The 24,656-nt window shown below is 49.3% G+C and overlaps 1 protein-coding gene across 1 annotated transcript in view; it reads left to right on the top strand.

Moving 5' to 3' along the window:
* LOC143973751 (FHF complex subunit HOOK-interacting protein 1B-like) overlaps positions 1-24,656 on the top strand; it is a 111,153-nt gene that overhangs the window by 72,430 nt on the left and 14,067 nt on the right. Inside the window, exons 8-12 of the mRNA XM_077474594.1 lie at positions 1,509-1,588; positions 7,037-7,206; positions 9,598-10,692; positions 21,457-21,635; positions 22,247-22,409. Coding sequence (XP_077330720.1) covers positions 1,509-1,588; positions 7,037-7,206; positions 9,598-10,692; positions 21,457-21,635; positions 22,247-22,409 — 1,687 coding nt within the window. The remainder of the gene's footprint in view (positions 1-1,508; positions 1,589-7,036; positions 7,207-9,597; positions 10,693-21,456; positions 21,636-22,246; positions 22,410-24,656) is intronic.

Genomic DNA, 24,656 nt, shown 5'->3' with positions numbered 1-24,656 from the left:
TGCTGAGTTCCCAGGTCTGTACACCCGCTGTGCCCATTATGAGGGGTTCCCACCCATATCTGTGCTGAGTTCCCAGGTCTGTACACCTGCTGTGCCCATTATGAGGGGTTCCCACCCATATCTGTGCTGAGTTCCCGGGTCTGTACACCCGCTGTGCCCATTATGAGGGGTTCCCACCCATATCTGTGCTGAGTTCCCGGGTCTGTACACCTGCTGTGCCCATTATGAGGGGTTCCCACTATCCCTGTGCTGAGTTCCCGGGTCTGTACACCCGCTGTGCCCATTATGAGGGGTTCCCACCATCCCTGTGATTAGTTCCCAGGTCTGTACACCCGCTGTGCCCATTATGAGGGGTTCCCACCATCCCTGTGCTGAGTTCCTGGGTCTGTACACCTGCTGTGCCCATTATGAGGGGTTCCCACCATCCCTGTGCTGAGTTCCCGGGTCTGTACACCCGCTGTGCCCATTATGAGGGGTTCCCACCCATATCTGTGCTGAGTTCCCGGGTCTGTACACCCGCTGTGCCCATTATGAGGGGTTCCCACCATCCCTGTGCTGAGTTCCCGGGTCGGTACACCCACTGTGCCCATTATGAGGGGTTCCCACCCATATCTGTGCTGAGTTCCCGGGTCTGTACACCTGTTGTGCCCATTATGAGGGGTTCCCACCATCCCTGTGCTGATTTCCTGGGTCTGTACTCTTCCTGTGCCCATTTTGAGGGGTTTCCACCATCCCTGTGCTGAGTTCCTGGGTCTGTACACCTGTTGTGCCCATTATGAGGGGTTCCCACCATCCCTGTGCTGAGTTCCCAGGTCTGTACACCCGCTGTGCCCATTATGAGGGGTTCCCACCCATATCTGTGCTGAGTTCCCAGGTCTGTACACCTGCTGTGCCCATTATGAGGGGTTCCCACCCATATCTGTGCTGAGTTCCCGGGTCTGTACACCCGCTGTGCCCATTATGAGGGGTTCCCACCCATATCTGTGCTGAGTTCCCGGGTCTGTACACCTGCTGTGCCCATTATGAGGGGTTCCCACTATCCCTGTGCTGAGTTCCCGGGTCTGTACACCCGCTGTGCCCATTATGAGGGGTTCCCACCATCCCTGTGCTGAGTTCCCGGGTCTGTACACCCGCTGTGCCCATTATGAGGGGTTCCCACCATCCCTGTGATTAGTTCCCAGGTCTGTACACCCGCTGTGCCCATTATGAGGGGTTCCCACCATCCCTGTGCAGAGTTCCCGGGTCTGTACTCCCGCTGTATGCAGACAATATATAAGACAATGGGTGGCGCAGTGTACCAGACTGAAATATGAGTTTTAGGTGTGGTGACCCTATAAGTATTAGATCAGCTCAGCATTTCTATAGGATTTATTTCCAGGTGTGAGGCTCTGTGTAACATAATCCTACTTACTATTTATTAACGTCATGTAACATTAGTTGGCCTACAATGTGTTGTGGTCCTGTAGTCCTGTCCCCCTCTGATATGTCGTCTTGTGTCGGTCCCGCAGCTGTGTATGGTGTCGCTGACCCTGTTCCAGACGCTTCTCAATCTGACCTGTGAGGACGTCTTGCTGCAGCTGGTGCTCAGGTGAGAGAACTCCTTAGATGGGCCAAACCATTCCGTGTTCAATAGAGGGGGCTTCAGGGTGTTATGCTTTATACAGTGGAAGGGGGGGGCAGGGTGGACCTCATTATGTACTATGGGGGATCTCCGCAGAAACAATACTTTGTACTACAAAGGGCTCAGAGGAGGTGATACTTTGTACAGTGGAGGAGTTACAGTGGGGAAAATATTTATTTGATCCCCTGCGGATTGTGTAAATTTGCCCACTTACAAAGAAATGAAGGGTCTATCATTTTTATCATAGGTGTGTATATGATAGAGACAAAATATCAACCGAAAATCCAGAAAAAGAAACACACACCATACAAATGTTATAAATGGAGTTGCAGTTCAGTGAGTAAAATAAGTATTTGATCCCCAAGCAAAACATGACTTAGTTGGTGGAGAAACCCTTGTTGGCGATCAGAGGTCAGACGTTTCTTGTAGTTGGTGACCAGGTTTCCACACATCTCAGGAGGGATTTTAGTCCTCTCTTCTTTACAGATCTTCTCTAAACCCTTAAGGTTTCTTGGCCGTCTCTTGGCAACTCAAAGTTTCAGCTCCCTCCACATATTTTCTATAGGATTAAGGTCTGGAGACTGGCTAGGCCACTCCATGACCTTAACCGCTTCAGCCTCCGGGACCATTTGGCTGGCCAAACACCAGACCACTTTATTTTTTTGCGATTCGGCACTGCGTCGCTTTAACTGACAATTGCGCGGTCGTACGACGTGGTTCCCAAACAAAATTGACAACCTTTCCCCCCCCCCCCCACAAATAGAGCTTTCTTTTGGTGGTATTTGATCGCCTCTGCGTTTTTTTATTTTTTGCGCTATAAACAAAAATAGAGCGACAATTTTGAAAAAAAAAAAACGTTGCTTTTATTTGTTGCTTTTTGCTATAATATCCCCAAAAAATATATAAAAAAATCATTTTTTCCCCTCAGTTTAGGCAGATACGTATTCTTCTACATGTTTTTGGTTAAAAAAAAATCGCAATAAGCGTTTAATGATTGGTTTGCGCAAAAGTTATAGCGTCTACAAAATAGGGGATAGTTTTATGGCATTTTTATTATTATTTATTATTTTTTTTTTATTTTATTTTTTTTACTATTAATGCCGATGATCAGCAATTTTTATCGTGACTGCGACATTGGCGGATACATCAGACATTTTTGACAAATTTTTGGGGCCATTGGCATTAATACAGTGATCAGTGCGATTTAAAATTGCATTGCCGCGGTGTCCAAACTACGGCCCTCCAGTTGTTCAGGAACTACAATCCCCATCATGCCTAGTCATGTCTTTGAATGTCAGAGTTTTACAATGCCTCATGGGATGTGTAGTTCTGCAACAGCTGGAGGGCCGTAGTTTGGACATCCTTGGATTACTGTAAAAACGTCACTGCCAGTGAACAGGTTAAAACTAGGGGGCTGCGAAGGGGTTAATGTGTATCCTAGGGAGTGTTCTAACTGGAGTGGGGAGGGGACTGTGTAGGGAAACGAACGGATCGCTGTTCATACTTTGTATGAACAGACGATCTGTCGGTTCACTGCTCGGAGAACCGGAGACAGCTCCCGGTTCTCCGTGTGCTCCGAGCGATCGTGGGAGCCTGGCAACGATCGAGATGCACTCGCATCGAGGGGGGTGGGGCGTCTGCCTGGTGGCCGTTTATGATACCGACGTACCATAACGGCGAATCGCGCACCCGAGCTATGTCGCCGCAGTGCAACTGCGGCAGCTGGTCGGCAGGCGGCTAATGTGCTTCTTCTTGAGCCACTGCTTTGTTGACTTGGCGGTATGTTTTGGGTCTTTGTCCATCCACTATTTATCTTCAGTGTTCTGGCTGAGGGAAGAAGGTTTCCCATCCAAGATCTTACAATACGTGGCCCCCGTCCATTGGCCCCTCAATACGGCAAAGTCGGCCTGTACCTTCAGCAGAAAAACCGCCCCAAAGCATTGTGTTTTCACCTCCGTGCTTGACTGTAGGGATGGTGTTCCTGGGGTCATAGTCAATGTAACAAAAACGTCCCACACTCCACTTGAGTGCTTTCGTCATATACAGCTTCCTCCCAGTCTGACTATAGATATCAGATATTCCAACCGCTGACAGTCAAGAACTAGACCGTACTCGCTTTGGGTGCCGAACATGAACTGTTTATTTTAACACAAGCACGCAGAGGTATTCAAACTTCTCTCCAATCAGCAGGGAGAGCTGTTGGAGGAATCCCTCGACCATCTCACAGCTTAATCCACATCACATATACATCCCATAATAGGTTGCTCCCAAGGCAGACACAAACAATAGAACAATGGAATACGGCCACACCCCAAACCATCCAGACACCATAGTATAAGACGAAACAATATACCCAAAGAGCACAGAATTTGAGTTTTTAAGGTGCAGAAAGATCAATCAAAAGCAATATTTGCAAAAAATATATAGAAAATTTTCTTACATAGATATTATAAAATTCAGGCCATATCAACCCAATGGTCAAGGTACAAAAGTGTTGATTGCCTCTACATGTTTCACCACGAACGTGGCATCTTCTGGAGCTTTTGTAGAACCTTGTTATTTAATATTTACCACCTTTCAAAATGATCTTGGTTCCAAATGACCCCCCCCCCCAGACCAGCCTTTCTCAACCTTTTCAACACAGAGGAACCCTTGAAATAGTTCCCCGGTCTCAGGGAACCCCTGCTAAAAAGTAGAAATCTACAACTCATGATACATTAGTGTGATGGTCAGTGGGAAGAATGGTCCTCACACTTGTGGTCATTGGGAAGAATGGTCCTCACACTTGTGGTCAGTGGGAAGAATGGTCCTTACACTTGTGGTCATTGGGAAGAATGGTCCTTACACTTGTGGTCATTGGGAAGAATGGTCCTTACACTTGTGGTCAGTGGGAAGAATGGTCCTCACACTTGTGGTCATTGGGAAGAATGGTCCTTACACTTGTGGTCAATGGGAAGAATGGTCCTCACACTTGTGGTCATTGGGAAGAATGGTCCTCACACTTGTGGTCATTGGGAAGAATGGTCCTCACACTTGTGGTCAGTGGGAAGAATGGTCCTCAGACTTGTGGTCATTGGGAAGAATGGTCCTCACACTTGTGGTCATTGGGAAGAATGGTCCTCACACTTGTGGTCATTGGGAAGAATGGTCCTTACACTTGTGGTCATTGGGAAGAATGGTCCTCACACTTGTGGTCATTGGGAAGAATGGTCCTCACACTTGTGGTCATTGGGAAGAATGGTCCTCACACTTGTGGTCATTGGGAAGAATGGTCCTTACACTTGTGGTCATTGGGAAGAATGGTCCTTACACTTGTGGTCAGTGGGAAGAATGGTCCTTACACTTGTGGTCATTGGGAAGAATGGTCCTTACACTTGTGGTCATTGGGAAGAATTACCTCCTTACAGATAGCTAAAAAGATCAATGGTGTCGGTGGGAACTTATCTGAGAGGCAGAAATTGCCCAATGCTGAAGGAACCCCTACAACCTCTGGAGGAACCCTAGGGTTTTCACTGAACCCTGGTTGAGAATCACTGCTTTAGATGTTCATTGGCATGACCGTACATGTGGCTTCTTAAGGAGGGGGACTTGGAGGAAGAAAAATGCTGACTTTGACGCTAAGAACACCATCCCTACAGTCAAGGTTTGGGGAGAAGATACTGTGTGCAACGGACTTGCTCCAAGGAGAAGATACAGTGTACAATGGAAGGGCATCAGGGGGATGATACTGTGTACTGTGTGCAATGGGGGAGCTCTGAGGACGTGATACAGTCTATAATGGGGGGGCTCAGAGGAGGCGATACAGTGTATAATGGGGGGGGGGGCTCAGAGGAGGCGATACAATGTATAATGGGGGGGGCTCAGAGGAGGCAAAACAGTGTATAATGGGGGGGCTCAGAGGAGGCGATACAGTGTATAACGGGGGGGCTCAGAGGAGGCGATACAGTGTATAATGGGGGGGCTCAGAGGAGGCGATACAGTGTATAATGGAGGGGGCTCAGAGGAGGCGATACAGTGTATAATGGGGGGGCTCAGAGGAGGCGATAGTGTATAATGGGGGGGCTCAGAGGAGGCGATACAGTGTATAATGGGGGGGCTCTGAGGAGGCGATACAGTGTATAATGGGGGAGCTCTGAGGAGGCGATACAGTGTATAACGGGGGGGATCTGAGGAGACGATACAGGGTATAATGGATGGGCTCTGAGGACACGATACAGTGTATAATGGGGGGGCTCAGAGCAGGCGATACAGTGTATAATGGGGGGGCTCAGAGGAGGCGATACAGTGTATAATGGGGGGGCTCAGAGGAGGCGATACAGTGTATAATGGGGGGGCTCAGAGGAGGCGATAAAGTGTATAATGGGGGCGCTCAGAGGAGACGATACAGGGTATAATGGGGGGGCTCTGAGGAGGCGATACAGTGTATAATGGGGGGTCTCTGAGGAGGCAATACAGTGTATAATGGGGGGTCTCTGAGGAGGCAATACAGTGTATAATGGGGGGGTCTCTGAGAAGGCGATACAGTGTATAATGGGCGGTCTCTGAGGAGACAGTACTGTGTGCAATGGAGGGACCCCAAAGAGATGATGCTGGGTACATTGAGGGAGGTTAGGGTGGTTAATACTTTGTGCAATAGAGGAGCCTTGGTGGGGACAATGGTGTGAGCAATGGAGGGGCTCTGAGGGGATGATGCAGTCCAGTGTGTACAATGCATGAGCTCCAGAATGAGGAGGATAATATGTTTAGTAGATGGACTCGCAGGCGTAATACGTAAGCTGGTTACAGCCATACATGGCTGCTTCCTGATAAGGTGGTAAGCCTTGTCGGCCCCCCACCACCTAATATTTTTCAAACGAAAGAGCCGAGTGAAAATTTGCTGGTCAAACAGCAGCTGCATCCAATCGGATGTCAGAATACAATTGCCCTGCAAAGAAATGTGTCCATCTACGAAGGAACGGACTATCAGTGTATGGCCTGTCATAGTGCAGTGAGGGGGGGGTCGGGGGTCACAGTACTATGTAAAATTGGGGGGGGGCAATGCTTTGTACAATGGAGGGGTTCTGAAAGGGCAATACTGTGCACAATGATGTGGCTTTGGGGGGGTAGATACTGTGTGTAATGCAGGGTTTTCGGGATCGTGTTACTCTGTACTGATCCCCTGAGTTCCGGCATTACCTGTTTTTCCGGTGGTGTGTATGACCTTCACCCTATAGTAGTATTGGAATTATCCTCTGGTGGCTACTAGTTGTAACTGCACTGCATTTCTCTGCTGCTGTCGGTCATCTGATATTCCTGGTATACAATCGTTTGCAGAGATTTTAGCGTGTCTATAAAAGTATATCATATAATTGCACATTTGTAGTGAGGAATACACAGGTCTATAGTAACACATGTCAATGTCCTCTTCCTGCACAGGTATCTGATCCCATGCAATCATGTCATGCTGAGTCAGAGAAGAGCCGTGAAGGACTTAGATCTTTATTCCAAGACTGCCGATAAATTCCTCTCCCTCGTCCCGCTATGTTGCCGCAAAGAACGCCTGGTCTGCGCGGAGAGAGAGGAGGAGCATGCCACCTGGTCCAAAGGTGAGAGAATGCGAGAGACCGGTGTTGTGCTGAATGTCGTATGATGAGATGGGTGAAGACTGCGCCTATAGCGGAGAGCTGTGCGTCATGTGATGAGGTGGGTGGACCCAGCGTCTATAGTGGAGAGCTGTGCGTCATGTGATGAGCTGGGTGGACCCAGCGTCTATAGTGGAGAGCTGTGCGTCATGTGATGAGGTGGATGGCCCTAGCGCCTATAGTGGAGAGCTGTGCGTCATGTGGTGGGTGGACCTAATGCCTATAGTGAAGAGCTGTGCCTCATGTGATGAGGTGGGTGGCCCTAGCGCCTATAGTGAAGAGCTGTGCGTCATGTAATAAGGTGGGTGGCCCTAGCACCTATAGCGGAGAGCTGTGCGTCATGTGATGAGGTGGATGGCCCTAGCGCCTATAGCGGAGAGCTGTGCGTCATGTGGTGGGTGGATCTAGCGCCTATAGTGAAGAGCTGTGCCTCATGTGATGAGGTGGGTGGCCCTAGCGCCTATAGTGAAGAGCTGTGCTCATGTGATGAGGTGGGTGGACCCAGCGCCTATAGCGGAGAGCTGTGCTCATGTGATGAGGTGGGTGGCCCTAGCGCCTATAGTGAAGAGCTGTGCGTCATGTAATGAGGTGGGTGGACCCAGCGCCTATAGCGGAGAGCTGTGCGTCATGTGATGAGATGGGTGGACCCAGCACCTATAGCAGAGAGCTGCACGTCATGTGATGAGGTGGGTGGACCTAGCACCTATAGCAGAGAGCTGCGCGCCATGTGATGAGGTGGGTGGACCCAGCGTCTATAGCGGAGAGCTGTGCGTCACGTGATGAGGTGGGTGGAGAGTTGTGCGTCACGTGATGAGGTGGGTGGAGAGTTGTGCGTCACGTGATGAGGTGGGTGGAGAGTTGTGCGTCACGTGATGAGGTGGGTGGAGAGTTGTGTGCGTCACGCGATGAGCTGGGTGGAGAGTTGTGTGTGTGTGTGTGTGTGTGTGTGTGTGTCATGTGATGAGGTGGGTGGAGAGTTGTGTGTGTCATGTGATGAGGTGGGTGGAGAGTTGTGTGTGTCATGTGATGAGGTGGGTGGAGAGTTGTGTGTGTCATGTGATGAGGTGGGTGGAGAGTTGTGTGTGTCATGTGATGAGGTGGGTGGAGAGTTGTGTGCGTCACGCGATGAGCTGGGTGGAGAGTTGTGTGTGTGTGTGTGTGTGTGTGTGTGTCATGTGATGAGGTGGGTGGAGAGTTGTGTGTGTCATGTGATGAGGTGGGTGGAGAGTTGTGTGTGTCATGTGATGAGGTGGGTGGAGAGTTGTGCGTGTCACGTGATGAGGTGGCTGGAGAGTTGTGCGTGTCATGTGATGAGGTGGGTGGAGTGTTGTGCGTGTCATGTGATGAGGTGGGTGGAGTGTTGTGTGCGTCATGTGATGAGGTGGGTGGAGTGTTGTGTGCGTCATGTGATGAGGTGGCTGGAGAGTTGTGCGTGTCATGTGATGAGGTGGGTGGAGTGTTGTGCGTGTCATGTGATGAGGTGGGTGGAGTGTTGTGTGCGTCATGTGATGAGGTGGGTGGAGAGTTGTGCGTGTCATGTGATGAGGTGGGTGGAGAGTTGTGCGTGTCATGTGATGAGGTGGGTGGAGAGTTGTGCGTGTCATGTGATGAGGTGGGTGGAGAGTTGTGCGTGTCATGTGATGAGGTGGCTGGAGAGTTGTGCGTGTCATGTGATGAGGTGGCTGGAGAGTTGTGCGTGTCATGTGATGAGGTGGGTGGAGAGTTGTGCGTGTCATGTGATGAGGTGGGTGGAGAGTTGTGTGTGTGTGTGTGTGTGTGTGTGTGTCATGTGATGAGGTGGGTGGAGAGTTGTGTGTGTCATGTGATGAGGTGGGTGGAGAGTTGTGTGTGTGTGTGTGTGTGTGTGTGTGTGTGTCATGTGATGAGGTGGGTGGAGAGTTGTGTGTGTCATGTGATGAGGTGGGTGGAGAGTTGTGTGTGTGTGTGTGTGTGTCATGTGATGAGGTGGGTGGAGAGTTGTGTGTGTCATGTGATGAGGTGGGTGGAGAGTTGTGTGTGTGTGTGTGTGTGTGTGTGTGTGTCATGTGATGAGGTGGGTGGAGAGTTGTGTGTGTGTGTCATGTGATGAGGTGGGTGGAGAGTTGTGTGTGTCATGTGATGAGGTGGGTGGAGAGTTGTGTGTGTCATGTGATGAGGTGGGTGGAGAGTTGTGCGTGTCATGTGATGAGGTGGCTGGAGAGTTGTGCGTGTCATGTGATGAGGTGGGTGGAGTGTTGTGTGCGTCATGTGATGAGGTAGGTGGGCCCTTATAGTGAAGAACACTATGCATTGGGTTTTCTTTGGGAAAGCGGTACATACCTGAAGAGAAAATGATCAGTGTGTCTCTCTTTGCAGCTCATGGGAGCCCGAGCATTGATACGTCATCTGTCAACACTGTGCCAAAACCCTCCACCCCGTCACGGATGGGTTTCTTCATGCGTCAGACCCCCGAGAGCCCCTCCCAGAGGTCCTCCAGCTTCTCCTCCCCGGCGGAGTCCACCTTAGGAAGTCCTCGCCATGGCTCTTTATCTTGGGACGAAGTGGCCGAGTTGGATTCAAATTATTTAGAGTACCTCCAGGAAGCCCGGGCCGGGATAGACCGATGTACTCGGGCCTGTCGGGTCTGGTCGGCTCCCTATGATGGGGAGGAACCCAGCCCCCGCAGCCTCTCCCCATCTACTCCAGAAGAAGTCGCGGTGTCACCGGACTACTTCTCCCCACCCGCCCCTTCCTCCAGAACCCAAGAGGGCAAAGAGCGGGAGGGGCGGAGGCACAACGTCACCCCGAGGACTAAGAAAAGAAGCTTGCAGGAGGAGGAGGAGGAGGAAGGGCAGGGAGCGGGAGGTCAGGGAGGGATGGTAGACGGAGGAGCCGCAGAAACATCTCATGATGGTAACGCAGGACCCGTTCTCATGAATGGCTCCATGGCGGAGGAACAGGGGTACGTGGGGGGTGCGCAGCGGGTGGCCGCACATCCCGGGCGCACGGAAGACGTGGAAGTGAAGAAAGTGAAACGTGAACCGGCGGAGGAGAGCCGACGCTCCAGGACGGAGGGAGAGGAACTGGCGATGGGTACGGAGAACGGACCAGAGGAGAGAGGTGGTGGCCCTCACAGAGATCCGCAGCACTGGGCATCCTCTAAGTGGGAGACGGCAGAGTCTGTAGACAGCCTGATAGACGAACTCCTAGACCGCGCCCCGGCCGAGGCCAACGGGACTCATCTGAGCATTGAAAAGCTGGGGGAGGAGCTGAAGGAGATGGAGGACAGCATGAGGGGGGTGGCTGTGCAAGAAGAGCCGACGGAGAGACATATGAGGGTCCCTTCTGAGGAGGAAGAGGATGGAGATATCATCAGCAGAGAGATAGAAAACACTAAGAGCAGATCCGATTCCCTGACCCTCCTCCTGAGCAGTCCTCTGAGAGCCCAGACCAGCATTCAGCCTTATACCGGTGAGTCCTCCCGCTGCCTGCGATTGGGGCCCCCTGGTGGTCCCTCCTGGAACTCAAAGCTGAAGTCCAGCCTTCCCTTCAGTCTCGCAATGATTGTTGAGGCTTCCTCTCCTGGACTCTGATTTCATTGTGAGCTCCTCCCAATGTGCATTAGAAGCTGCAGCTTCTGCATCATCTAGCCCTTTCCTCCCCAGCTTTACTGTCCCTGAACCCTCCCCTTTCTTTAGATGAATTTCTGTTTTTTTTTTTATTTTTTTAAATTTTTGGACGCTCAGCATCGGGTGTGGACGTTACAGCCTGCCTAGGAACAACCGCTCCTCCAGACTGACATCCGCACATCAAGGCCCTTTTTTTTTTATATTTGCTTCCTAGAGCCGGTGTTCTGCCATATAGTGTCCGGGCATCATCTAGTGTCCGGGCATCATATAGTGTCCGCCCCGTACTGTGCATGCGCAGTACGGAGCAGACGAAGCTTTGGAAAATCTCCAAAGCTGAACGGCGCCTGCGCCGTGAGTGGAGGTGGTGGCCCCACCATCCAAGCGGACATAGGGTTGTGAATATTAGAGGGCCCCTTCGCTCGCCCACGCTTCGGGCTCGGCCTCACTACACTCGGCTCTTTTTTATATTCCTACTCTATGTCCACTTGGATGGTGGGGGCTAGAACCTGGACTCACGGCGCAGGCGCCGTTCATCCTCTGCAATTTTCGGAATCTGTGTGTGCTGTGTACTGCGCAGTACGCAGCGGACACTTTTGGATGGAGGACCTTATATGATAGGACACCGGCCCGCTGCTCGTATGAGGACTAAGGGCTCTTGGGGGGGGAAAAGTACTTGAGGCAAGGTAAAAAATAAAATAGCAAGGACTAAATACCAGCAGAGAACAGGTTAAAAATAAAAAAATGCTAATTAGTTGAAAGGGAACTGCTGCCTCTACTTATTACTTCCACCTAGGTGCAGTGCATGGGTATAGAAAAAGTGGAGTAGGAATTTGGCGCTGTTCAGAAAACTTTAGTGAAGAAAATATAAAAAGTGAAAAGATAAAAGTGCGTAAGAATCCCAATCGTGACAATAGTGATAGATAAGAATAAAAATATTGATGTATCCTATATAAAAGTCTGTCCAGCAGAGAAAAAAAAAATGTGAACTACACCCGTGCAAACATAATACTTAACCACTTTCAGACCGGACCAATTTGCTGGTCAAAGACCAGACCACTTTTTGCGATTCGGCACTGCGTCGCTTTAACTGACAATTGCGCGGTCGTGCGACGTGGCTCCCAAACAAAATTGACGTCCTTTTTTTCCCACAAATAGAGCTTTCTTTTGGTGGTATTTGATCACCTCTGCGTTTTTTATTTTTTGCGCTATAAACAAAAATAGAGCGACAATTTTGAAAAAAAACGCATTATTTTTTACTTTTTGTTATAATAAATATCCCCCAAAAATATATAAAAAAACATTTTTTTCCCTCAGTTTAGGCCGATACGTATTCTTCTACATATTTTTGGTAAAAAAAATCGCAATAAGCGATTATTGATTGGTTTGCGCAAAAGTTATAGCGTTTACAAAATAGGGATAGTTTTATAGCATTTTTATTAATAATTTTTTATTATTTTTTTTTTTACTAGTAATGGCGGCGATCTGCGATTTTTTTATTGTGACTGCGACATTGTGGGGGACCCATCGGACATTTTTGACACATTTTTGGGACCATTGTCATTTATACAGTAATCACTGCTATATAAATGCAGTGATTCCTGTGTAAATGACACTGGCAGTGAAAGGGTTAACCAGTGGGTGGCAGTGTAGGGGTTAAGTGTTCCTTGGGGCGTGTTACTAACTGTGGGGGGGTTGGGCTTTCATTTAGTGTACACTGATCTCTGCTCCAATCACATGGAGCAGAGATCAGCGTCACTAGTTGCTAGGCAGAATGTGAAAATGTTGTTATACAGCATTTCCTCCATTCGGCCACTCCGTGAGACAATCGCGGGGATGCCCGCGGCGATCGAGTCCGCGGGTCCCGCGACCGGACTCACGGGGGTCCCGACCAGCGCGGGAGCGCGCCGCCGGCGGCACGCTCCCGATGGCACGGCGGCAACGAATATTGGACGTTCATGTACGCCAATATGCCTGCCCGTGCCATGCTGTCGACGTACATCAGCGTGCGCTGGTCGGGAAGTGGTTAATAATTGAGACAATATAGTAGGGCCGAAACAACTAATCGATTATGAAATGAATCGATTACTATTTTCATAATCGATTAATCGGCCAGTAACATAATGGGGGTTAAAAAAAAAACTAAAATGAGCCCTTTATAGTACAAAAACAGCAAATAATCGCTACTGTAAATATTACTTTCACAGTTCTACAGTAAAAAAAAATAAACCCCTTTACATTAGTGATTATCTGCTTTTTTTTTTGTACTATAAGACCCCTTTCACACTGGGGCGTTTTTCAGGCGCTTTAGCGTTAAAAAAAAAAAAAAAGCGCCTGTAAAGCGCTTGAAAGAAGCCTTCATCTGCAGTCCCAATGTGAAAGCCCCGAGTGCTTTAAGAGCCCTTTCACAATGTCAGCGCCCAAAAAAAACGCTCGTAAAGCGCCGCTTAAACTAGCAGCGCTTTACCAGCGTTTTTTTTTTTTCGAGCGCTATTGGGGGGCACTTTTAACCCCCTGTGCTAGTGGCCAAATAAAGGGTTAAAAGCGCCCACAAAGCGCTGCTGCCAATAGCGCTTTTCAGGCGTTTTTACTGGCGCTTCCCATTAATTTCAATGGGAAGGGGGCTGTTTAGGAGCGTTTGTATTCACCGCTCCAAAAGCGCTGCAAAGAAGCTGCTTGCAGGACTTTTTTTTTTGACGCCCCCCTGCCAGCGCAACGCCTCGGTGTGGAAGCACTCGGGGCTTTTACATTGGGATTGCAGTTGCGCGCTTCTTTCAGGCGCTTTACAGGCGCTTTTTTTTAACGCTAATGCGCCTGAAAAACGCCCCAGTGTGAAAGGGGTCTAAAGGGCTAACTTTCGTTTTTTTTTAACCCCATTATGTTACTAAACGTCTCAGACCTGGTTCACATCTCTGTGTTTTTTGGTACTTTTTGCAGAAACGCACTACAGTTGATTTACATGGTTTCCTGTGGGACACGTTCACATCTGTGCTTTTTTTTCAGCCGCTGGGTATTTAGAAAAGATTTGATCTCTGAGTCTGATATTTACCAGATTCACCCTTTAATAGTATATACCAGGGATAAGCAATTAGCGGACCTCCAGCTGTTGCAGAACTACAAGTCCCATGAGGCATAGCAAGACTCTGACAGCCACAAGCATGACACCCAGAGGCAGAGGCATGATGGGACTTGTAGTTTTGAAACAGCTGGAGGTCCGCTAATTGCAGATCCCTGGTATATACAGTATATATCCTTTAATAGTATAAACAGTATATCTCCTCTAATAGTGGTATATACAGTATATATCTGCTAATAGTATATACAGTATACTTACCATATAGTTGGTTATTTTTATTTTTTACCACTGCATACAGAGATATTTAAGAATAAATTGCCTTTTTTTTAAAAACCTTACATATTAGGTAAATTATACCACACTTTTTCTTAAGATTATTAACCGATTATTCAAAACAATAATCGGGCAACTAATCGATTATGAAAATAATCATTAGTTGCAGCCCTACAATATAGTTAAAGCGGAGGTCCACCCTAAAGTGGAGCTTCTGCCCATTGGAACCCTCCCCCCCCCTCCGGCACCACAATTGGCACCTTTCAGGGGGGAGGGGGGTGCAGGTACCTGTACAGTACAGGTATCTGCACCCACTTCCGGGATAGTTCTCTGCGGAAAGGGGCGTGAATCTACGCCCCTTTCCGAAAGTCCCCCCGCTGCCTGCTGGGAAACACACAGATCCCAGAGGCAGCGGGGACCATCCTTATTGCGTAGCGAGACTCGCGCAGTAGGGAACCGGGAAATGAAGCCGAAAGGCTCCACTTCCTGATTCCCATACCCAAGATGGCGGCGGCAGCACCCCGAGAGACGATCGAGAGATCGGCTTCGGGGTGCCGACATCGCGGGCGCACTGGGCGGGTAAGTGTCCTTATTTTAAAAGTCAGCAGCTGCAGTATTTGTAGCTGCTGGCTTTAAAAAAAAAAAAAAAAAAAAAGAAACGCGAACTCCCGCTTTAATATTTGATGATGGTCTGTAAATAAATATGCAGATATTAGACGGCACACTAGTTAATCCAAAAATAGTGCATTTAAATTCATCAATCCTGCAAACGTCAGTCCAAAAAAAAAAAATATATATATATATAAATAGTAAAAAGTATGAATAAATAAATAACCATATCCATAAAGTGCTCTTGTGCCAGTGAAAAAGAAGCAGCGACATCGATATTCTTCACTTCCCAAGGTGATCACAGCAAACGTGTGTTTTATCCGTCCCCCCCCCCCCCCCCCCCTCCCAATGTGATTGCACTCGCCGGAAAAAAAAAAAAATCACCCCTCCCTCCTGTGGTCTGAGGCACGCTCCAGATGACGTCAGAGTGACGAAACGCATAGGGCGGGGCTAGTACACGTCTCTGCGTCACTCGCTAGTGTCGGCAATATTGTTTTTTTTTTTTTCAATCTAACCAAATGTGAGTAACTTTTTTTTTTTTTTTTTTTTTTATATTTACAATAAACATTACAATACAGTACTACACTATATTGGAATTCCTCTCTTTTATGATACTTGATGGAAGCATTTTTTTATAAGGTGGACGGGGAAGCCTCTAAACTGCTACACAGTGGCATATATATATACTGTGAGAGCCTCAGACCCCGGGAGGGGGGTGAATTTTTTCCGGTGAGGGGGGGGGGGGGGACGGATAAAAACGCACGTTTGCTGTGATCACCTTGGGAAGTGAAGAATATCGATGTCGCTGCTTCTTTTTCACAAGAGCACTTTATGGGCTTTATTTATTTATTCATACTTTTTACTATTTATTTTATTTTTTGGGGCTGACATTTGCAGGATCGATGAATTTTAAATGCATTAATTTGGATTCACTAGTGTGCGGTCTGATATCTGTGTATTTATTTACAGACCATCATATCGTAGGTGGTCTGCGGGTCACATTGTTTCAAATATTAACTATATTGTCTCAATGATTAAGTATTATGTTTGTACGGGTGTACTTCACGTTTTTCTCATTGGTATTGGCATCTGGTGGGCACAGATTTATATAGGATACATCAATATTTTTATTCTTATCTATCACTATTGTCACGATTGGGATTCTTACACTCTTCTATCTTTTCACTTTTTATATTTTCTTCACTGAAGTTTTCTGAACAGCGCCGATTCCTACTCCACTTTTTCTATACTTGAGGTTTGGTGCTGGGATGCTTTAACCCGTTTCTGCCCATTCTATAGCCGAAAGACGGCTACAGCGCGGCTCTCCGGTTCCGGGAAAGACATCCATGGACATCCTCCCACGTGTAAGCCCCCCCGACCCCCCCCCCCCCTGGGGCATGCATCGGGTGCGCTCTGTGACTACAGCCAATCGTGGTAAAAGGTCAATCACAGTGGCCCTTTACCATGTGATCGGCTGTGTCCAGTCACAGATAATCACATGTAAACAGACTTGCCGGATATTGACATTCGTTTCCTCACACATTGTCTCTGTGTGAGGAAAGGTGAGCCAATAACTGGCAAGCCTGACCGGTTACAGTGAGTGCATTGTTACACTGATCATCAGCGCCCATCAGTGCAGCTTCATCAGAACAGCCTTGTCATTCCCCATCAGTACAGCCTCAGTGCCCATCAGAGCAGCCTTTGTCATCACCCATCAGTACAGCTTCATCAGAGAAGCCTTGTCATTGCCCATCAGTACAGCCTCATCAGCGCCCATCTGTACAGCTTCATTGGAGCAGTCTCCTCAGCGCCCATCAGTACAGCTTCATCAGAGCAGCCTCATCAGCATCCATCAGTGCAGCTTTGTCAGCACCCATCAGAGCAGCCTCATCAGTGCAGGCTCATTAGCGCCCATCAGTGCAGGCTCATTAGCGCCCATCAGTGCAGCTTTGTCAGCGCCCATCAGAGCAGCCTCATCAGTGCAGCCTCATCAGAACATCCTCATCAGCGCCTAGAGGCGATTCGGTTCGCATTGTGCGCTATACAAGTATTTCATTCATTCATTAGCGCCCATCAGTGCAGCTTTGTCAGCGCCCATCAGTGCAAGCTCATTTGTGCCCATCGGTGCAAGCTCATTTGTGCCCATCGGTGCAAGCTCATTTGTGCCCATCAGTGCAAGCTCATTTGTGCCCATCAGTGCAAGCTCATTGGCGCCCATCAGTGCAGGCTCATTGGCGCCCATCAGTGCAGGCTCATTGGCGCCCATCAGTGCAGGCTCATTGGCGCCCATCAGTGCAGGCTCATTGGCGCCCATCAGTGCAGGCTCATTGGCGCCCATCAGTGCAGGCTCATTGGCGCCCATCAGTGCAGGCTCATTGGCGCCCATCAGTGCAGGCTCATTGGCGCCCATCAGTGCAGGCTCATTGGCGCCCATCAGTGCAGGCTCATTGGCGCCCATCAGTGCAGGCTCATTGGCGCCCATCAGTGCAGGCTCATTGGCGCCCATCAGTGCAGGCTCATTGGCGCCCATCAGTGCAGGCTCATTGGCGCCCATCAGTGCAGGCTCATTGGCGCCCATCAGTGCAGGCTCATTGGCGCCCATCAGTGCAGGCTCATTGGCGCCCATCAGTGCAGGCTCATTGGCGCCCATCAGTGCAGGCTCATTAGCTCCCATCAGTGCAGCTTTGTCAGTGCCCATCAGAGCAGCCTCATCAGTGCAGCCTCATCAGAACATCCTCATCAGCGCCTAGAGGCGATTCGGTTCGCATTGTGCGCTATACAAGTATTTCATTCATTCATTAGCGCCCATCAGTGCAGCTTTGTCAGCGCCCATCAGTGCAAGCTCATTTGTGCCCATCAGTGCAAGCTCATTTGTGCCCATCAGTGCAAGCTCATTTGTGCCCATCAGTGCAAGCTCATTTGTGCCCATCAGTGCAAGCTCATTTGTGCCCATCAGTGCAAGCTCATTGGCGCCCATCAGTGCAGGCTCATTGGCGCCCATCAGTGCAGGCTCATTGGCGCCCATCAGTGCAGGCTCATTAGCGCCCATCAGTGCAGCTTTGTCAGCGCCCATCAGAGCAGCCTCATCAGTTCAGCCTCATCAGTGCAGGCTCGTTAGCGCCCATCGTTGCAGCCTCGTTGGCGCCCATCGTTGCAGCCTCGTTGGCGCCCATCGTTGCAGCCTCGTTGGCGCCCATCGTTGCAGCCTCGTTGGCGCCCATCGGTGCAGGCTCGTTGGCGCCCATGGGTGCATTCCCGTTGGCGCCCATGGGTGCATTCCCGTTGGCGCCCATGGGTGCAGGCCTGTTGACGCCCATTGGTGCTGGCCCGTTGGTGCCCATGGGTGCAGGCTCCTTAGCGCCTATCAGTAAAGAAAAGAAATTACTTATTTGCAAAATTTTATAATAAACTTAAGAGTTTTATTTTTCATAATGTTAGGTCTTTTCTTGCTTGTGTAGTAAAAAAAAAAAAAACCCAGTGGTGATTAAATGGCACCAAAAGAAAGCTTGAGTTAAAAAAAAAAAAAGTGGAGTGGGCGGTATTGAAGTGGTTAAGGATAGAGGTCGACCGATATGGGTTTTTCTCTGGCCGATGCTGATATTTAGAAATCGCGATGGCCGATATATGATGCTTTTTTTTTTTTTATCTTTTATCCCCCCTTCATCTCATAAAACCTAACACACCTTTCCCACTGGGGCGTTTTTCATTCGCTTTTGGGCTAAAAAATAGCGCCTGTAAAGTGCCTGCAAAACGTCTCCCCTGCATTCTGTGTGGAAGCCGAGTGCTGTCACACCGAGGCGATGCGCTGGCAGGACGTTAAAAAAAAAAAAAAAGTCCTACAAGCAGCATCTTTGGAGTGGTGTACACCCCCTCCCCCACCACTCCTGCCCATTGATATGGATGAGCACCGCTGCCGAAGCGCCTGCAATGCGATTTGGCAGCGGCGATTCACGGGCGCATTTAACCCTTTCCTCAGCCACTAGCTGGGTTATAAGCACCCCGCTAGCAGCCGAATAGCACCGCTAAAATGACGCTAAAACGTCGCTAAAACTAGCAGCGTTTTACCGCCAACGCCCGCCTGCTCCAGTGTGAAAGCAGCCTCAAGTAATAAGTGATACAGAAAATTTCTTACATCTAAACATTTATTAAACAAAACAAACATCCAATCACTTCACTTGTTTGTATAATTTAGATTTAAAAAAAAAAAAAAAACTAAATATTAAAGACACAAAAACAGGTACTCAAAACTTTTGGACGAAAAAAAAAATGGGCTAACTTTTCTGTTTTTATAGTTTTATTTTTTTATTTTTTTTAAATCATTAGTGTATTTTTTCCCCAAAAAATTGCGTTTGAAAGACCGCTACACAAATGCCGCGGGACATAAAAATATTGCAACAACCGCTATTTTATTCCCTAGAGTCTCTGCTAGAAAAAAATATATATATATAATGTTTAGGGGTTCCAAGCAGGGGTCGACTGGCGACTCATGGGGCCCCCCTGGGCAATAGGAGATTATGGGGCCACACAGTATACAATCACACAGTATACACAGACATGTTTCTATTGGCTGAGAAGGTACTGGAGAGGCGGGGCAGCTATAATCTCAGGATTTTTAGACCAAAAGGATGTCGGTAAGGGACATTTCAGAGACAGATGTAAAAAAAAAAAAAAAAACACAGATTTTTACATACTGTCCCTGTTTTTACTGAGGCTGGCAACCCTGATGGGGCCCCCTAGTGGCCCGGGGCCCTCGGGCAGTGCCCGAGTGGCCCCCATGGTCAGTCCGCCCCTGGTTCCAAGTGATTTTCTAGCAGAAAATACAGGATTTTTACTTGTAAGCGACAAGTGTCAGAAAAGATTTTAGTCTTTAAATGGTTAAACTGAGAACTCTGCACAGGGGAGTTCAGTCCATTGATAAGTATAAACATTGTATCTCTTTGCTCTTTTCTTGGCAGACTGCCCAGAGAGGAGGAAAGTCGCTCCACTGAAGATTCCAGGCAACTTGCATTGACTTCTATTAGGGCCGGTTCACACTGCAGGCGAGGCGACTCCGACTTGCCTCGCCGCGACCTGCCGCGACCTCAGCGGCAACTTGCAGATGACTTCTGTATAGAAGTCAATGCAAGTCGCCCCGAGGTCGCCCAAAAGTAGTACAGGAACCTTTTTTCTGAGTCGGAGCGACTCGAGTCGCTCCTCTCAGAACGGTTCCATTGTACAGAACGGGGGCGACTTGCGAGGCGAGTCGTGTCGCCTCGCATCGCCCGCTGTGTGAACCGGCTCTTACAGTTAAAGGGGTTGTAAAGGTTTGTTTTTTATTTTCTAAATAGGTTCCTCTAAGCTAGTGCATTGTTGGTTCACTTCTAAATGTTTTTTTTCTTTGTTTTCTTTGTCTGAATTTCTCACTTCCTGTTCCTCCTCAGTAAGCTGTTCTGGCTGACTAACCACCGCTCGGATGATGGTGTGAAGTTTACTGAGGAGAAACAGGAAGTGAGATATTCAGACAAAGAAAAAAAAAACATTTAGAAGGGAAATCGAAGGAAAAGGTAAGTGAACCAACAATGCACTAGCTTAGAGGAACCTATGTAGAAAATAGAAAATTAATCTTTACAACCCCGTTAAAGTCTTTTGCAAGTGTCTTTTTCATCAGCACAATCAGCCGATGCCGATTAATTAAAAAAAAACGCCAAATATTGCCCGATATATATATATATATATATATATATATATATCGGTCGACCTCTAGTTAAGGACGCTAAATACTGCACCCTGCCTCCCTCCCCCCGCCAGCCATGATCTGCCTGTATTGCTAAGCACAGAGACCCAGTGAGGTCTAAAATAAAGTATGTGAAGAGAGTGGAAAGATTTTATCTAAGAGAGAAGTATGGAGTTTTTTTTTATTTTTATTTTTTTGATGATTTATACTTACCTAGGTGGATGCAGCATCTGCCCACCCAACTTCAGCCCGCCGTCTGCTGAAAACGGGTCACAGAAGGAACTGCGGTCCTGTGACACGCAGGAGAAGTAAAGCCTAACAAGCTTTCCCCCGTGTTTCTCCTTTTAAACATGCTGATAGGAGGAGAGAGCAGCGTGACGGAGAGGTGAGCTCCCCCGCTGTGCTGCTTCTGCTGTCACTGTCCAGTCACAGGCTGGGGTTGAATGATGCTGGCCATTAGACTGAGGACATCTTGTGGTGGGAAAGTAGTACAGCGGGAGGGAGCTCCAGATTGAAGTGAATGTTGCAACAAAATCTCTTTGTATATTTAAATGGGCCAAACTTTTTCGCTTTTTGGTTGGAGTTCGGTTGTAGCCCACTTTATGCCCGCCTAAGACATGTGCTGTGGGGGGAGGGGGGGGGGCGTGGCTTTAGCGTCCAGGCATTGCCCATATGCTGGGTGGCCAATGTTGTAGTGCTGAGAGTGCGCTCGCTGCACTCTCCCGGCACAGCTGTGTAAGACGGCTCGTAATCTCCTCTACTGATCAGTATCCAATGGGACGGGCTCCCAATCATGTGACTGCCGTGACCTCCAATCGAATCTCTAGTGGTCATAAATGCCTGCCAGAGGTCCTAATCCTTCCTAAAAAAAAATGAATGACCTGTTAGTATACCATTGCTGCATCCTTCCAAGACGTTTCCCGTTGTTGTCTCCTCAGGACCGTTCATGTCCGTCCTCTTTGCCAAGCTGGAGAACATGCTCACCAACTCTCTGTACGTGAATTTCCTGCTGACCGGCATCATAACTCAGCTGGCCTGTCACCCGCAGCCCCTCCTCCGCTCCTTCCTGCTCAACACCAACATGGTGTTCCAGCCCAGCGTCAAGTCTCTGGTGCAGGTGAGTTCTTTCAGTCTACACTGGCTTTAACATGGGCGGGGGGGGGGGGTGGCCAGAAACCGGGTGTATGGATGTTCCTCAGCCCGTAATAAGAGATGGGGGGGGGGGGAGGAGAAACAGCAGGACACTGATCTTCCTAGTGAAAGGCTGTGGAGTTAGGGGGGGGGAAGTGTCAGGACAAGTGTGATCGTTGGAGAAGAGCAGGTTGAGTTCCCAGCACAGCTAGAGAACTGACCACGGTGTGCTCTCCTTCTTAGTGTGGTCAGTTTTTATTAGGGAAGCAGAGGGACTGGCAGGAACACCGCGGATTTCACACAAAGGAAGCAACTAAAGGTAAAGCAATAAAATGGTACAGCCGCCACATATCAGGAATATGAAGTGTTTACATAACTCTTTTTGGAAGCACTGAGGCCGCTGTCGCACTGCCTGCAATGCTGCATCTTTGGGGCTCGTTCAGAAAACGCGCCGAAAACACGGGAAATAACAGAAAGTCTATGGGAAGTCGCAGGCGCGGCCCTTGTGATACATACTACAACCTTCGCATGGCGGGGGGAGGGCAGTCCCCTTGTTGGGCATTGCTGATCGTGCGCCCCTCTCTCTCTCTCCCGCAGGTCCTCGGCTCTGTGAAGAATAAGATCGAAGCCTTTGCCGCCTCTCAGGAGGATTTCCCCACCCTACTCTTCAAAGCAAAGAAGTTCCTGATTGCCCGAGGAAAATTGGACTGGAGCGAGGGGCCCAACTCTGTCCCCGCCCTGCGCCGCTCTGACACTATGGGTAAGTGACCTCCTGTGATCACTGTTACAACCAATGACAGTGTTACTAAGGAAAGTGAACCGCACTGCTGTAAGCTTCCTATGTACAATCCTCGGGTTCAATATTTGCGGCAGCTGGCGGTTCCAGAAGAGTGCTTGACCCTCTGGAACTGACACAGACGCACGACAGTTAGGGCCGCGCTCTGAAGGCATCAACCATATTGTTTGTTCTGCTACGCCGGACCGCATGGACCACACCCACCGGTGCGTTTCACCTGGATCAGGCTTAATCATATAGGTCAGGGCTCAAAATTTCAAGTCCTGAGACACTAACCAGGCCTGAAGAGTTACGCTCCACCAGTTGCCCCACCCGACCCCTACCGCGCCCCGCCCCTAATACCGGCCCTGTACACGCCCCTCATAAATTCTCATGAAATTACACTTAAATGTTTTATGCAGAATTAAGTTACACAAATAAATATTAACAACTTTATCACACATGCCCATCAATGCAGCCTCACCTGTAACCAGTGCCCACTAACGCAGCCTCACCTGTGTCCACTATTGCAGCCTCACCCGTGCAGCCCCACCTGTGTCCATCGTGTAGCCTCACCCATGCAGCTCCATCTATGTCCATTATTGCAGCATCACCCGTACAGCTCCACCTGTGTCCATCATTGCAGCCTCACCTGTGCAGCCTCACCTGTGTCCATTGTGCAGCCTCCCCCATACAGCTCCACCTGTGTCCATCATTGCACCCTCACATGTGTCCATCGTGCAGCCTCACCCATACAGCTCCACCTGTGTCCATCATTGCACCCTCACCTGTGTCCATCATTGCACCCTCACCTGTGTCCATCATTGCAGCCTCACCTGTGTCCATCATTGCAGCCTCACCTGTGTCCATCATTGCAGCCTCACCCATACAGCTCCACCTGTGTCCATCATTGCACCCTCACCTGTGTCCATCATTGCAGCCTCACCCATACAGCTCCACCTGTGTCCATCATTGCACCCTCACCTGTGTCCATCATTGCAGCCTCACCCATACAGCTCCACCTGTGTCCATCATTGCACCCTCACATGTGTCCATCGTGCAGCCTCACCCATACAGCTCCACCTGTGTCCATCATTGCACCCTCACATGTGTCCATCGTGCAGCCTCACCCATACAGCTCCACCTGTGTCCATCATTGCACCCTCACCTGTGTCCATCATTGCAGCCTCCCCCATACAGCTCCACCTGTGTCCATCATTGCAGCCTCACCTGTGTCCATTGTGCAGCCTCACCCATACAGCTCCACCTGTGTCCATCATTGCAGCCTCACCAGTGTCCATCAGTGCAGCCTCACCCATACAGCTCCACCCGTGTCCATCATTGCAGCCTCACCAGTGTCCATCATTGCAGCCTCACCAGTGTCCATCATTGCAGCCTCACCAGTGTCCATCATTGCAGCCTCACCAGTGTCCATCAGTGCAGCCTCACCCATACAGCTCCACCCGTGTCCATCATTGCAGCCTCACCAGTGTCCATCATTGCAGCCTCACCAGTGTCCATCATTGCAGCCTCACCAGTGTCCATCATTGCAGCTTCACCAGTGTCCATCATTGCAGCCTCACCAGTGTCCATCATTGCAGCCTCACCTGTGTCCATTGTGCAGCATCACCCATACAGCTCCACCCGTGTCCATCATTGCAGCTTCACCAGTGTCCATCGTGCAGCCTCACCCATACAGCTCCACCTGTGTCCATCATTGCAGCCTCACCTGTGCAGCATCACCAGTGTCCATCGTTGAGCCTCACCCATACAGCTCCACTTGTGTCCATCATTGCACCCTCACATGTGTCCATCATTGCAGCCTCCCCCATACAGCTCCACCAGTGTCCATCGTGCAGCCTCACCCATACAGCTCCACCTGTGTCCATCATTGCAGCCTCACCTGTGTCCATCATTGCAGCCTCACCTGTGTCCATTGTGCAGCCTCACCCATACAGCTCCACCAGTGTCCATCATTGCAGCCTCACCAGTGTCCATCATTGCAGCCTCACCAGTGTCCATCATTGCAGCCTCACCTGTGTCCATCAGTGCAGCCTCACCTGTGTCCATTGTGCAGCCTCACCCATACAGCTCCACCCGTGTCCATCATTGCAGCTTCACCAGTGTCCATCGTTGAGCCTCACCCATACAGCTCCACCTGTGTCCATCATTGCAGCCTCACCAGTGTCCATCGTGCAGCCTCACTCGTATAGCTCCACCTGTGTCCATTGT

This window comes from Lithobates pipiens, unplaced genomic scaffold (assembly GCF_037356315.1).
Source record: "Lithobates pipiens isolate NorthernLeopardFrog02 unplaced genomic scaffold, aLitPip1_a1.2 Scaffold_94, whole genome shotgun sequence".
NCBI lineage: Eukaryota > Metazoa > Chordata > Amphibia > Anura > Ranidae > Lithobates > Lithobates pipiens.
The sequence above is the reverse complement of the archived record's forward strand: the minus strand, read 5'-3'. Positions and strand labels throughout refer to the sequence as shown.